The following is a 16,654-nucleotide window of genomic DNA, read 5'->3' as shown; positions in this document are numbered from 1 at the left end:
GCCGCTGGACCTGCGCGTCCGGAGCCTGTGCCCCGCAGCGGGAGGGGCCACGGCAGTGGGAGGCCCGCGTACCGCAAAAAAAAAAAAAAAAAAAAAAAAAAAAAATTAAATATTCATGTATATGATCTATAGAAATAAATTTCTTTGTTCTTATTTACAAGTTACTGTATTATTACTAAATCAATTATTTTCTGAATTCTAATTCATCTCATAGTAGAAAATGCCTAATTACATACAACCTAGCAATTTTTGAAAACCATGCACAAATCACATGATTTTTTTTTTTTTTTTGCAAAAACAGGTACAAAGTTTATTATTAGAGACACAGCATAACATGTGGGAGAGCACACAGAGAAAGTTTATTTAGTTAAGACAGAAGCAAGGAAGAAATACACACCCAGAGAGGAAGGGTGTGGGTGACTTCCCTAATGAGGAACGCAGTAAAGAGGGGGTCAAATCATGTATATAGGGCAGTTCTTCCAGGTCGTTGTTTACCTTTGGCCAGTTATCTTTTCTTTTTTCACACCTGACCTGCCCTAGAAATCTCTCCAACATGCATGCACATCTTTTTGCCAAGATGGATTTCAGTGCAGAGGCCTGTGGGAGATTTGACAACATTTATTATGGGGTCGTGCCCCTCCCTTTTTGACTCCTGAGGAGCTTTTCTGCACATATGCAGTTGGGGAGGTAATAGATGCAGTCATCTTATCTCTTTACTCTAGCAGAGCTCAGCTCCTGCCCTAACTTTGTCTTTGGAGTGTCAGGGAAAACAAAGCTCCAATTTACTCCGCTGGACAAACTCCAGCTGTCCAGCCCAGGGCCCCATCTACCTCCTATCTCAGTATCTCTTTTTTTTTTTTTGAATTTTATTTTATTTATTTTTTTATACAGCAGGTTCTTATTAGTCATCCATTTTATACACATCAGTGTATACATGTCGATCCCAGTCTCCCAATTCATCACACCACTACCATTTTTATACAACATATAATTAAATGTATTTTTTTAAACTTTTGGGTGTGATTGAATTATGTGCCTACATTAAAAGATTGTAGTACCAAATTCATACCAACTGGTGACAATCATAACAGGCTTTGGTATCACATCTGTTCAGCCAAGACCACTAGTTTAACCATGCCCGCTTCTGCAGGAGCCCCCAGTCTTTATGAGACAGTCTCTCAAGGCAGTATGTGTAGTGGTTAATGTAGAGAGCCCAAACCTGGTTTCAAAGTCCAGTTGCCCTTGCTAGCCATGGCCTTTGAGCAAGTTACTTGACCTCTATGTGCCTCATATTCCTCATCTGTAACATGGAAGTGATAAGAATACCTATCTCTTTGTTGTAAAGATCAAATGAGTTGGACTTCCTTGGCGGTGCAGTGGTTAAGAATCTGCCTGCCAACGCAGGGGACACTGGTTCGAGCCCTGGTCTGGGAAGATCCCACATGCCATGGAGCAACTAAGCCCATGCGCCACAACTACTGAGCCTGTGCTCTAGAGCCCATGAGCCACAACTACTGAGCCCGCGTACCTAGAGCCTATGCTCTGCAACAAGAGAAGCCACCGCAAAAAGAAGCCCGTGCACCACAACAAAGTAGCCCCCGCTTGCCGCAACTAGAGAAAGCTCATGCGCAGCAACGAAGACCCAACACAGCCAAAAATAAATAAATAAAAATATTTTTAAAAAAGAGCAAATGAGTTAATACATGTAACATGATTACAATGAACGTCAGCTCAATGAATGTCAGCTATCTATCTACATTATTATATCTTCTCTCCCTTGTTTTCAGAGGAAAGAGCCCACCAACCCTCCCCTACAAGAATATTGGAACTTCCTCTCTCTCCTCTTAAGTTTTATCTTATGTTGCCTGGGGGTAAGGATGGCAGTGGTAGGGCCAGTTCTGGCATTCCCCAGCATGCTCTGTGGCGTGGGGGCTGAGTTCATGCTGGCCTTTCTTTGAGTTTAGTATGTGGGGTACTTAGTGCCTTTGATTCTCAGCTTTGGGCTCAGCCACCATTCTGGGACAAGAGGAAAAAGCTCATTTGGCAGGCTGTCATGTAACTTTTTGAAGCTTCAACATTCAGCCTTCCAAAATGACTTGCTTTCTGCATGATCAGAGAAAGTGTTCACCTCACCCAGTTTAACACAGTGTTTATCAAACAGAGAGCAGGTATCCTTGGCCTCACTCTAGCATTATGTAAGTATCCAAAAATTCTTTTTTTTTTAAACTCCCATGAACACAGAGCTCTTTAGCCCTCCTCCTGCCCTTCTCCTGCCTATTCTTGGGGGCGTTGAGTAGGTCAAAACATTTTGCAAATCATAGTTTTAAATATTTAGCTAATATTTTAAACACTACATTGCTTGAACTTTCTATCACAGTGTAAGTCACATTTCCCCCAGGCAGGCTCCTTAACTTATTTGCTATAAGCAATTGAGCTACTGGCACTTTTTTTGATGTTTATTTATTTGTTGGGGTTTTGTTTTTGTTTTTTCAGTTGAAATCCTTCCTCTGGATCTTAAGTTGTGTTTGGCATTCTCCTCTGGGAAGAAGAAAAAAATTTTAAAAACTTAAACTCAGAGTTGGCATAAAATAAAAACAAATAGAAAATGTTGGCTGAAAACTCCATAGTCACAGAGTTTTCCAGAGGCAAATGTTATAGCTAATCATTTTCATATTTGCTTGGAAAATAGTCTGGAACTTGTGAGTCTTTACTATTCAGCTCTTTGGTAGGTAATTAAATGTAAGCAAAGAGCTCCTTTCCTAACAACGTTAAAATCTGCTTACTTTAATGAAAAATGTTGTGTGATATACTTGATCACAGATGTAAGCTTTTGAATAACATTGAACTAATTTTAGATAATCATTTTCCCATTTTTTTCTGCTTGTTTAATTGCCAAAACAGGATTTTTAAAAAATAATCCAGCATGTATAAAGAACACGTGGGCTTCTGAATCTCAAAAATAAATATATGAATAAAGCCTAAATCATTAGAAAAATGAACATTTCACCAAAGCAGTAGTATATGATTGGTCTCAACCTGATAAGGGTTTTTAGAAAGTGATGAAGGTTCTTTATTTTCATTTCTCTTCTGATTCCTATTGGCTATTCAATCTATTTAATGTGGAGTATATTTTATTTGTAACAAAATTGTTGTAGACAATTTGGCATCAAAACAATGAAAGTGAAGAAAGAACTTAAAATATGCTAAAAAATGGAATTATCCAATCAGGAAGAGAAATTTTTTATTGGATACAATTGAACATAAAACATTATATTAGTTTCTGGTGTATGACATAAGGATTTGATATTTGTAAGTATTGTGAAATAATCACCACGGTAAGTCTAGTTAACATCCATTGCCATACATAGTTACAGAATTGTAGAAAATGTTTTTTATAAAACAGGAAGGAAATAAAATGATACGGGTAAAATTTGAAAGTTTGTGACGTTAAATTATAGTATTTTTATTCAAAAGTCTGTGACTGGGTTTCCTTGAAACTATCTCTTTACAGTGGCCACAGATTTAACTACCCTAAAACATAGCTTCCTGGGCGTCTAAACAACAGTGAGTCCATACTTGCCATATTCTCGAAGTCAGTACAGATCAGCCTAGATAAGACCCAATAGATATTAATTTATCCCACGCTCAAGTGGTTTAAGAAACAGATATTACTTTTTGGTGACAAACTGGTAGCTATGTTTGCTTCAGGGGTCAAAGAAATACCATAGCAAAGGAGACTGTGGGGACAAAAGTAGAATCTTGCAGTTTTCAGCAAAAACATCTAAGAATGCATGGACTGTTATAAATTTCAGTGGGTTAGTAAAAAATCTGGTGAGACTGGGAGGTTATAAGAATCTAACCAGAAGATTACTATTTTGAGTTCACTTCCAGATGTTCAGAATGATTTATAATGCTCTAAGTCAAGATAATCTATATTAAATTATTTGTTTGGTGTTATATTTCTACTTTCATTTTAGTGTCACAGGAGAGAAAATTTCCTCTGTTCTGACAAAGCTATAAGTTTCACTTAAATATACTGTGCTTAACTGAAACATATACTTTTAATTGTTTCCTACAAGAATCAGAAATGAAAAACTAGATACATATTTCACTGTTTTATTTTTTCCATGATCATATCAAGAAGGCAGATAAATTAAGTACTTTTAATTTATACTTTTAATTAGGAAAAGAATTTATTAAATTCTTTTCCTAATTAAATACTAGGAAAAGAAATAAGAATTTCCTAATAGCCACTGGAAGAGGTACAAGGTTCAGTTTTAAACAGCTGCTTATCTACATCATGTGTTTATCTGTCTCCATTTAGTATTGAGTAATCTCATTCAGAGGCTCCCTTTAAAAAAAAAGACAGATAACAAATACTACATTACCTTGTTTTCCAAACAGATTGTTCAGAGATTTTCAATGATGGGTATAAGCAGAGTGGATTTTACCAAATCAAACCTCTCCAGAGCCCAGCAGAATTCTCTGTTTATTGTGACATGTCCGATGGAGGAGGATGGACTGTAATTCAGAGACGATCTGATGGCAGTGAGAACTTTAACAGGTGTGTTAATTATGACATAAGGATTTATCTGGAGTAGGAAATGTGAGGTTTACAGTAAGTTAAGCCTTTTTATTATATCCTGAAGTGTATTAATTAGACAGAATTTCATTCTCTCTTAATAATAATAAAATACATTAGCTAATCAAGAAAATATTGGAGGTAGGGGTGGAGGTGCACACCTTGGGTACTTCAAAGGTCCATTTGGATTTTGCTAAAGTCAGCTTTCACTTTAATTTTTTAGAGACTGGAATGATTATGAAAATGGCTTTGGAAATTTTGTCCAAAAAAATGGCGAATATTGGCTGGGTAATAGAAATCTTCACTTATTGACTACACAAGGTAAGGTTTGCCTAATATCAACTTCATCTGAAATACAATAAAAAGAACACAAATGTTTTTCACTAAATCATAGGCAATAGAACTAATTCAGTAACTACTATGATTTGCAGATGGCAATGATCGCTTTTGGGCAATAATTCCCTTTGTAAAATGTGGCTGCTTGCACCTGGGTTGTGGGAGGGAGATTTCTCATATATTTTTGTTCTGTTTCTTGGAAGGAAAGCTAATGTTATAATCATTCTTTTTAAATGCCTTGAACGCCTCAAAACATATATATTGTATCAGTTATCTGCTGGCACAATAAGACTGTGAAACAAGACATAAATTTAGTGGCTTAAAACAACAACTGCTTCTTATTTCTCACAGATCTACAGGTTGGCTGGGTGGCTTTGCTGATCAGGGCTGGGCTCTGCTAATCTTGGCTCAGCTTGCTCATGGGTTGGTGATTAACTTCCTGGTCAACTGGAGGCTGGCTGTTCTAGGCTAGCCTTGGATAGAATGCTTCAGTTCACTCCATTTGGTCTCTCATCTTCCAGCTGGCTAGTCTGGACTTGCTCTTGAAGCAGAGGCAGAGTTCCAAGAGAGACAGTGGAAGCACATAACTTTCTTGAGACCCAGACTCAGAAATGGCACACAGTCACTTTCACTGCCTTCTATTGGTGATAGCAAGTCACAGGACCAACTCAGGTGTAAGGGGAAAGGAAATAGACTTAATGGGAGGAGTTACAAAGTCTCATTGCAAAGGGAAGGGTGAAGAATTGAGGAATTATGGCAGTTTTTTGGAATCAAATACCACAATATACTAAATATTTTTGTTCCCATTCCATTTCCAAATTTTATTTTGAAAAATTTCCAAGACACAGCAAAACTGGAAAAAGTTTCAACCTACCACCTAGATTTTACATTAACATTTTAATCCCGTATCTATCCATCCATCAATCCATTTTTTTGGACATATTTCAAAGTAAATTGTGTATATCTGTAAAATTCCCCCTATATAGCTTTTGCATGGATATCTTTAACTAGAGTTCAATATTTGTCTAAAATATCACGAGTTTAATAATACGTTTTCCAAGCTTCTATTTTCCATGTTCTTTTGCTCCAATCCTTTACCTTCCTTACCTTAGTTGCTATCTCAGATTGTAGTCAGTTCCACTCAAATCTGATTCCTAATGTTTCATAAAAGGCAACTGTATTGCTCAAGAAAACATGCTAAATCACACTGGCAATGCACTAAATGTAAGGGCAAGGGTTTATTTTTTTCAAATAAGTTAAGGAAAGTGATTGGTGTTTCTATATTCATAATATTATGATTATAATTATAGAGATCTTTGAGACATCAGAATAGTAACTCAGAGAGGATGGATAATCCTAGATGTCTAATGCTTTCTTTGTATATTCTTCTTGTGATCAGTGCTCTCTAAATTTCAATGTATTTATTATCCTACTTTCAAGTGTTTTATGATAGATATATAACATTTATCATCCCAGCTTCTGTTTCTTTCACACATTAATATGCATCTGATTTCTTGTTGAAACTATGAAAACCCCAAGAAGTAACCTTTGGCTCCTTCTAAACATACAAATTTCAAAGTTATTATTTTTCAAATTATTATTAAGTGTTTATTTGCCCAGATGCGCTTTGCCAACACATCTGCTTCCCCTTCAGATTTTGATTGGTGTTTCAGGCTGGCTGCTCTCATGGTAGCAAAAACGTATTGATCAGTTCCAGGCATCACAACTGCATATCACATCATCCCAAGGAAAAACAGTGCCTTTGACCTTGCATTTCTTAATTATGAGAGCCTTTAAGGCTAAGGAGTTGCCTCTGAAAATAGCTTTATCCCCATTATACAAATTTTGGCTGAAGTGTTTGCAATAAAAAGTTAATTTAGGGCTTCCCTGGTGGCGCAGTGGTTGAGAGTCCACCTGCCGATGCAGGAGACATGGGTTCGTGCCCCGGTCTGGGAAGATCCCACATGCCGTGGAGCGGCTGGGCCCGTGAGCCATGGCCGCTGGGCCTGCGCGTCTGGAGCCTGTGCTCCGCAACGGGAGAGGCCACAGCAGTGAGAGGCCCCGGTACAGCAAAAAAAAAAAAAAAAAAAAAAAAAAGTTAATTTAGAAATGGTCTGTAATTGAACTTTTATTTACTCATTGACCAAAGAGATATTTAGATGGTTACCTAAAAGTCTGAATCTCTTCTATAATACAAAGCACTTTTTTTAGGAGTCTTGACTTAGCCTGTGTTACTGCTCTTGTCCCCTTTGCAGTCTTAGCTCGCATAACATTTAGTACGTTTTGATCAGATGAAAGTGGCCTCTTCCTTGAAACCCCACTTTAGAGAGCTCCATGGAACAAGGAATTTGTGGGGCCAGAGTGCCTCCTAGACTCGCTCCAGTGATGGGGAATCCAGCATTCCCTGCCCAAGAAGCCTTGAACTTGTCTCCAGGACCTGCTCATGCCTCTTCTTCATCTGTCCCCACTGTGGGACAATTATACAGCTGGTGTGTGCACCCCTAAGTCTGAGGGGAGGTAAAGAAAGAGCTTTCATTTTGGTGTAAAAAGAGTGTGGGTGTGCAGCCTGGAACGCCCATGCGTGTGGGCAAAGCCCCTTGCTGTGTGTGGTGGAGACAGAGGTGGAAGAGAAGGGAAGTAGACCACAGACCAGGCCTGCATGACGTGTCTCCATGTTCCGGCCCGGAATTGGGAGGCAGCCAAGACTAAATTCAAACCTGATCTTACAGGTCACTGTGAAAGTTTATTTATCAAAGTAGGAGGATTGAATATAGTTATTATCTAACAGTTAGTTTGATTTATAACTTTTTATGTTGCTGACAATAGTTTTGTTTCTGAAAAAAGAATAGTCTTTGTTATTTGCAGATGATGGGACAATGAAGAAAAGATGATTACTTGATGATATCAACTATTTCAGTCATTATTTATATTTAAGATCAACATTCTTACCAAAAGTAAGAAAAAAGGGGATAAATGTTTAAACGTCTTAAAACTTCTTTCATGGTTAGATTTCTTAATCTACTTACTAAAAAATGACTTGCTTTCTGTTGTTCTTTGCCAAGTGAATTACACTGGCTTTTACCTGTGATAGATGCAGTAGAAATGTTCTACCTTTAATTTTGCGTCCCTAATTTTTTTCAAGTAAAATACACAATAAAACATTCACGTTGTAAATACAATGGAGTCACTGCTTATTCTTTGAAAACTGACTCATGGCAGAAGGAAATAGTCTAAGTAAAATGGAGCCGCAAATTATTTTTAAGCCTCAGTAAATCAGTGTCATGTCACAAATTAAAAAAAAAAAAACTACGATTTCTTTTTTTTTTCAGGAGACTACACATTAAAAATCAACCTTGCAGATTTTGAAAAAAATAGCCGTTATGCACAATATAGAAATTTCAAAGTTGGAGATGAAAAGGTACTAACATTTTCAAATAACTAACATCATGAATTAACATGTAAAACATACAATATAAACCTGAAGTCAGGGGAAACAAAAATATGCAATAGAACATAATCATTTATTTATTAAATAAGCCTGTTAAAATAGTAACAACTGATCATGGAAGTCACCTCTTTTCCTTTAGAATTCCTATGATTTGCATATTGGGGAATATTCTGGAACAGCTGGAGACTCCCTTGCAGCGAATTTTCATCCTGAAGTGCAATGGTGGGCCAGTCACCAAAGAATGAAATTCAGCACATGGGACAGAGATAACGACAACTACGAAGGGAACTGTGCCAAAGAAGATCAGTCTGGCTGGTGGTTTAACAGGTTTGACATTTTATAAACATAATTGTAGTGGCGTTGATGATTGCTCACTGGTGGGCATTAATTATAATATATGAGGTAATGTTGGTCTTCTTTGTGATACTAGTATTATTAAATAAACACCTTTATAAGAATTCTTTTTTTTTTTTTTTTTTTTTGCGGTACGCGGGCCTCTCACTGCCGTGGCCTCTCCCGTTGCGGAGCACAGGCTCCGGACATGCAGGCTCAGCGGCCATGGCTCACGGGCCCAGCCGCTCCCGGCATGTGGGATCTTCCCAGACCGGGGCACGAACCCATGTCCCCTGCATCAGCAGGCAGACTCTCAACCACTGTGCCACCAGGGAAGCCCTATAAGAATTCTTAAGTGATGAAGTAGCTTTAAGGATTTGTTCATTGTGTACATTAGTAAAGCTTGAAAGATATATCATAGAAATAAATCAAATTACTGCTTTTACAAAGATTCTTTGCAAACTGAATCATGGGTGAGTTATCATAAGGAGTGGGTCACAAATTGACACAAAGAAATAGAGAACATTTTCGACGTTCTAATAACCAAGTAGCTCTCCACCTTCTCATATCATACCAAATGGCCATGTTATTGTAATTTTTTCTGTGTAATACTACTTTTCATTTACTGTGACTTTTATTAAATCATTGAATCCAAGCTCCTTCCAATGCATAAATTTCCTCTACAACATTCCTGAAACCTAATTCCACCTTCTCATTGAATACTTCACTGTTACTTTATCAGCAAACTTATTCCATTTTTGATTGTACTAAATCAGTTTTTCTTCATTTTCCTTTTGTTTGCCTGAAATCTTCCTTCTTATTACTTTGCCAGTTTTTTTTTCTCAGTAGCTACAGAGTAATTGTATTCTTTTTCAACATAATATCTTCGGGTGCTGGATAAGAAGATATTTATTGTATTCCTCAATGTTTTCTCTTCTCTAAGCTAGATATGCCTCATTCCTGTAACTGTTCTCCACCCACGATGATATCCAGACAGTACCCTTTGTTGTAATCACAAAGTTAAGGCAGGAATGGAAAAATTCAAACAGTCTTCCTTAAAAATAACCTGATAAGCCTGCTATGTCTGCAAAGCAGATGTGTTCAGACTCTTAGGCAGTACATGAGCTTTGAACATCTTTTCTATTTAGAAGACAGGGGCCCCCTCAAAATAACTTTGCATTACAGAATCTTTAGTGAGTGAGTATTTCTGGCGTGCCGTGTTTTCCATGTAATTGAGGACTAATCATTTAAATTCCGTAATCCAAATGTTAACATTTTTTTGATTATGTAAACACTTTTAAAACATTAAGCATCCTCTATTTTATTAAGTGGAGGTATACCAGACATATGTCTATTTTCCCTACAATCATGAGAATAGTCATCATGAACATCACGTGTTATTGTGATGTGCTGATTTTAGAGTTGTAGATTCTAGGGAGGTACAGCTTGTTATATATAGTGTGGAGTGTCAAGCTGAATCTAAATAGTTGTAAAAACACTATTTTATCTGGACTTTGCTTTTTTCAAAGTTTGAGTCCATTTAATTTTTGGTCATTTTGTAAGGGAAGTGGAACACACACAGCAGTGAGAGGAGACAGAGAAACGAAGTGATCTTTCCTGTTTAACAGGTTGAAGGTGGTGTTAATCTTTTTCCCTAGCGGCTTTCTTGTTCTCTTAAAACCGTCTTTATCAGCTTCTCTTCATCCTCCTTTTTCTTCCCGTTATTCTAAGTTAGCCTTATGTAAGAATTATCAGCATTATGTAAAACATCTATAATTCACAAAGTTGTAAGCATCCCTTAATGTTTGATTTGGAACAGAATTCCAACACGGAAATAACAACCACATTGTTAATGTTAGCAGGAGATCAAAACTATAAGTACCTACCCAGTTGAACGACAGCTGGCACACAGATTAACAGGGGCTAATAAACGATTTACTTGACTTTAAAGATAGGGGTTCAGGAAAGACAAAGAAAGGCAATTCAGTAGCTGGAGCCACCCAAGGAGCCTGCATTATCCTTGGGGTCAAAGGAGATGATAAGGCTGGAAAAACAGAAAAGCTGGAGAAAAAGTCAATTGTTCCAGGAGCTCAGTGATACTTCTCCCATACCTGCTACTTCTGTGGTTTAACTCCATCATCCTCTTCCTCCTTACTCTTTTTTTTTCCTGTCCCATAGTTCTTCCAATTTACATGAAATCTTGGCACTTCATAAGTATATTCCACTTACAAGGCATTCCTTCTCTGCATAGCAAACTAATCACTGAATGTTGACGTTTTCTCTGCTTTTCTGGTGTAGCATCTCATGTGTGTGCTCACAGCTACTTCTTCACCAAGGAAGCCCCAATCTAACTTCAAGTCCAGGCTGTTCTAGAACCTGGAAGATGCTGGAAAATTGGTCTTAGAATTCCTAAGGTTTCCTGTGTTGACCAGAGCCAGTTTCCTAATAGCATTCAAATCACAGACCAAATTAAAAAGTACATGTAGTAGATGTCTCTAGGAAGACAGAAATATGCCAAATATATGTTCTGGAGGCTCAATTTAGAGTATTTTGTCTTTTGACGTTACTTTCCAATGCAGTTTTTAAAACACAGTAGGCTCTTAACACTTGCAGATTTAGCATACATGGTTTTGATTAGTTACATCAGTTTAAGTTAGGAGGACTGTCAGAACGGTCAGCAGGAGAGAATTACAAGGTGGGTAAGGGATTCAAGCCAGCCACTCAGCGTTTATGGGTAAATTATATGCTTTCTTTGATTCAGTAATTTAGGTGCTTTCCAAAGACTTTAAGAACTATCCCTTGTGAATGTTCTCCTTATGTCCTAATGTCTGATATCTTTTCATTGGTTATATCAATAAATATACAGTAACTAATTTCATAACAGTACACAGAAAATTATCACCTATCCTCAGTTTATCCATATCAGGAACAAAATTTACCGATTCCAAAGGAGGAAGGGGGACATTTAAAAATTTGTGATAACCTAACCAACTTATCTAGGTTGGGGCAATAAATGTAAAAAGTTAACTCAGCATCTAAGACAAATGATTATTGTCTGATGGCTGGGAAATTTTTAAATGGTGGTTTAGGTTTTGTTTTCTTATCCTTGCCTTAAAATAATTGATATACTGGTGCTTTTTAAGAGGGAGGAAGGGAATTTGAATTTCGAAAGCTAAGTCTTGGCAGCAGATGGATGAACACTGTAAGTGTAAAGTATACAGGGGAGCTGGCAAATAGAGCAGCAGGCACGCCTTGCTTTGTTAACCCATACTGCTCTTGCTAAGGCTCAGGCTTACAAGGTCATGTTTTTGCTTGCTTGTTTTCTCCCTCCCTCCCTCCCTTCCTTCCTTCCTTCCTTCCTTTTCTATTAAGAACAGAGCTCTTTCTTTATCAGTACTCTATAAGTGGCCTAGGTTTTATCCTGAGAGTTGTTATGGTACTAAAACCCACCAGTTTAAAAAACTCATGTTGTAGAATCACTTGGCTTATCTAAATATTCCCTTATCTAAAAATGGCAGAGGGAGTTCCCTGGTGGTCCAGTGGTTAGGACTCCACACTCTCACTGCCAAGGGCGTGGGTTCAATCCCTGGATGGGGAACTAAGATCCCACAAGCCGCTCGGCGTGGCCAAAAAAAAAAAAAAAAGGCAGAATTCATAATTAAAATGTTTTTAATCATTTGCTAGCAAAATAAAATGGTTTCAAAGGGTATTTTTCTAATCTGATTGTTTTGTGTTTATGTTTCCTCCCACTAGGTGTCACTCTGCAAACCTGAATGGTTTATATCACACTGGCCCCTACAGGGCTAAAACAGACAATGGGATAGTCTGGCACACCTGGCACGGATGGTGGTATTCCTTGAAATCTGTGGTTATGAAAATTAGGCCAAATGATTTTATTCCAAATATTGTTTAATTGTCCCTGCTGGGCTTTCATTTCTGCAGTTCATCTTGGTTTAAGTGATTTGAAAAATAGCAAATCTGAACCTTCACATGTATAATGATGGCAATTGTTATGTGCACTACTTTCCATTCTTACTTGCCTTTATTACTTAATGTACTTTCAGTACAGCAAATATGTGATATTCACCAAATAAATGTAGATTATGTTACTATTTAATTGAATTCCTATGTGCAAAGGACTACAATAAGAGAAGAGATTATTGCTGAACAAAAAATAAAAAGCATAGAGTATATACATGACTTGGGAGATAACACAGCATAAATTTATAATAAATTACATATGAATGCAGTTTTAAAAATACATGAAAAAAATCCAGCAAATAATGGATTGCCAAATCAACTGCGTGGATAATAAATATTATGAATTGAGAATGAACTCAGGTCTCTGACTGCAAAGCTAGAACTTTAAATACAACCCAGGATCTTAATCACTATAAAACACTTTCTCGTATTTTTAGGATGTTTATGTAGATTACACACTTCTTTCAGAAGCCTCATTTTAATTCTTATACCAATCCTGTGAGGTATTATTATTTCCATTTAAAAGAGCTGAGAATTTGAGGATCTGAGAGGCTGTTATTGCTCAAAGTTACAAAGCTAATAAGTACGGGAACAAGGACTCAAATCCAAGTCTTCACATGCTGAATCAAATGTTTTGCACTCACGCTGCAACTTCTGGGATGTGTCAGACACAGAAGACGCACTTCAAACCCACGTGAAGCTCATTTTTTGGATAAAAACATACACTAACCATACAATCACAAAAATATAAATAATTCTAAAAGCTGATAAGTATGAAGAAAAAATATGTGCCTGGGGGATGTATAGCAGGGAACCTGACCTGGCTTGGGGAAGGGGGGTCAGAGATGTTTCCCAGAAGAACTAACTTTTTGAGCTGATATCTTCTTTTTTTTTTTTTTTTTTTTTTTGTGGTACGCGGGCCTCTCACTGTTGTGGCCTCTCCCGTTGCAGAGCACAGGCTCCCGACGCGCAGGCTCAGCGGCCATGGCTCACGGGCCCAGCCGCTCCGCGGCATGTGGGATCTTCCCAGACCGGGGCACGAAAACGTGTCCCCTGCATCGGCAGGTGGACTCTCAACCACTGTGCCACCAGGGAAGCCCTGAGCTGATATCTTTTAACTAGGTGTTATGTGGGAAATCATTGCAGGCAGAGAGAAATCCTTGTGTAAAGTACACAAAGCAAAAAAGTGCATGGAAACAAAAAAAGGCTAGAGAGGCAATATGATTTAGTGATCCTTACATCCTTAAACCAAGGATTCTGCCACCTAATAGCTGTGTGACCTTGGGTAGGCTACTTAACTTCTCTGAACTTCAGTAATCTCATCTGTAAGATGAAGATTATAATAGTACCTGCCTCATAGGGTTGGGTTGAGGATTACACAAGTAAAGTACTTAGAATAATGCCTTGCACAAAGTAAGCAGTCAATAAGAACTAGCTGTAATTATTAGTGAAGTTGGCATTAAGGGGCAATAATAACAGATGTCTTGAAATAATGGGTCACATAAAGATGTTGGGACTTCCCTAGTGGTCCAGTGGCTAAGACTCCACGCTTCCACTGCAGGGGCCGTGGGTTCAAGCCCTGGTCGGGAAACTAAGATCCCACATGCCTCCCAGGCCGCCAAAACAAAACAAAACAAACAAAAAAGATGTTAAGGTTAGTTGTACTGATACTTTATCCTCTGAACAGTGCTTCCCAAAGCAGGCTTCTCAAACTTTAATGTCATACCAATCACCTGGGCATCTAGTTAAAGTGGTTCTGGGGTGGGGCCTCAGGTTCTAGTTGTTTAACAAGTTTTCAGGTGATGCAGATTTAGGAATCTGGTCTAGGGATCCTACTTGGAAAAATGAGTGTAGGCAGCGGTAGTTCTGTGGAATAGTAATAGTTAATACAGGAGGAAAAGGGCTCCTTGATCAAATGAGTCTAGGAGAAGACACAAAATTCAACAGATTTCTTCTCTTGAGTCTTTCTCAGGTCCTTTAATATGCTTACGTGCATTGTGAAGTTCCAAAAGGAACATAGAGTAGTCCCCCCCCACCCCCACCCCCGCTTACCTGCAGTTTCCCTTTCCAAGGTTTCAGTTACCCACGGTCAACCATGGTCTGAAAATTTCGAATAGAAAATTTCAGAAATAAACTATTTATGTTTTAAATTATGCAACTTCTGAGCAGCGTGATGAAATCTTGCCTGCATCTGCTCCATCCCACGCGGACGTAAATCTTCCCTTTGTCTGGAGTTTCCCACCTGTTACTTAGTAGCCGCTTCAGTACCTGATCAACTGTCTGGGTAACGCAATGCTTATGTTCAAGGGACCTTGCTTTACTTCATAGTGGCTCCCAAGCGCAAAAGTAGTGATGCTATTGATTCGGATGTGCCAGAGAGGAGCTGTAAAGTGCTTCATTTAACTGAAAAAGTGGAACTTCTCAATGAGGAAAGAAAAGAAATCATATGCTGGGATTGCTAAGATCTACGGTAAGACCGAATCTCCTTTCTGTGAAATTGTGATAAAAAAGAAATTTGTGCTGGTTTTGCTGTTGCACCTCAAACTGCAAAAATTACAGCCACAGAGCATGGAAAGTGCTTAGTTAAGATGGAAAAGGCATTAAATTTGTACAATAAAATATTGTGGGAGAGAGAGAAAGAGACCACACTCATAACTTTTATTACAGTGTATTATTATTTTAGTATTGTTATTAATCTCTTACTATGCCTGATTTATAAATTAAACTTTATCATTGGTATGTATGTATAGGAAAAAAAGTATATATAGCATTCAGTACTGTCCACGGTTTTAGGCATCCACTGAGGATCTTTGAATGTGTTCTCTGCAGATAAAGGGTGAACCACTTTTGCACTTTTAGATCTGGTTAGGAGTGTGTTCAGCTGCAAGATGTACATCACTTATTATGGAAGTCCAGACAAATGGGGATTTGTTCATCTTATGTAACAAGAACTCAGGAGGTAAGAGGTTGCTGGCCTTGGTTCAGCGCTCTGCAGTGTGGAAGCTGATATCTCTGCAACTCACTCTGCCCTCCTTCAAAATCACACGTTTTCTACTGCAGTTTCTACTTTGAGTCCATTTGAAAGCAGGACGAAGGGCGAAGGGTCAATAGACTTCACTTTATGCCTTATTGGCCAGAATTCTGTCATGTAGTTATTCTATCTGGAAGTAAGATCGTGAAAGAGAATATTTAATTTTATAGTTGCTAGAATGTACAGGCAAGAAAAGTGTTTGTCATGGTTCCTGAATTTTTTTAAATTTATTTTATTGAAGTATAGTTGATTTACAATGTTGTATTAATTTCTGCTGCACAGCAAAGTGATTCAGTCATGCATATATATTCTTTTTCATATTCTTTTCCATTATGGTTTATTCCAGGATATTGAATCTAGTTCCCTGTGCTATACAGTAGGACCTTGTTGTTTATCCATTCTGTGTGTAATAGTTTGCCTCTGCTCATCCCAAACTCCCAATCCTTCCCTCCCCCATCCCACCCTCCCCCTTGGCAACCACAAGTCTGTTCTCTATGTCTGTGGGTCTGTTTCATAGATAACTGAACTTTTTTTTTTTTAATGCAGTCTTCTGGGAACAGTGTTCCACAGATCATACTTTGGGAAGGTATAAATAATGGGGGACCAGTGGCAATTTTATATGGGTATTATTTGCTCAAGTAGTAGCATGAAGACCTCATGCGATTAGGGGATCAAAAGAAGAAAAGCTTTTAAAGGAGAAAAAAATGATTTTATAGAGAAGTGTGAGGGGAGCTAAACAAGTATAGTGTTACATAAATCTCAGTGTAATAGTTTTTCAATGCAGAAGGAATGAAAAAGAATTTTAATGCCATAAAAAGGTGGAAGAGAAAGAGTTCTAATGAAAAACCTTTGGATTTAGTGATGATGTTATTTGTGTCCTTAAGCCTATTTCAATGGACATAGTGGGGAGAATAGCCAGAGGGCAGGAAATAAAAGCAGTTAG

General features: G+C 37.9%; 1 protein-coding gene across 2 annotated transcripts in view; it reads left to right on the top strand.

Moving 5' to 3' along the window:
- Positions 1–12,816, top strand: part of FGL1 (fibrinogen like 1) — a 35,138-nt gene extending 22,322 nt beyond the window's left edge. For both annotated transcript variants that reach the window (XM_081220692.1, XM_081220693.1), the window contains exons 4-8: positions 4,405–4,564; positions 4,806–4,903; positions 8,248–8,336; positions 8,506–8,693; positions 12,453–12,816. In XM_081220692.1, coding sequence (XP_081076818.1) covers positions 4,405–4,564; positions 4,806–4,903; positions 8,248–8,336; positions 8,506–8,693; positions 12,453–12,612 — 695 coding nt within the window. In that variant the 3' untranslated portion in view covers positions 12,613–12,816. The remainder of the gene's footprint in view (positions 1–4,404; positions 4,565–4,805; positions 4,904–8,247; positions 8,337–8,505; positions 8,694–12,452) is intronic.
- The last annotated feature ends 3,838 nt before the right edge of the window (positions 12,817–16,654 follow it).

This window comes from Mesoplodon bidens (assembly GCF_964165515.1).
Source record: "Mesoplodon bidens genome assembly, chromosome: 20".
Taxonomy (NCBI): domain Eukaryota; kingdom Metazoa; phylum Chordata; class Mammalia; order Artiodactyla; family Ziphiidae; genus Mesoplodon; species Mesoplodon bidens.
The sequence above is the reverse complement of the archived record's forward strand: the minus strand, read 5'-3'. Positions and strand labels throughout refer to the sequence as shown.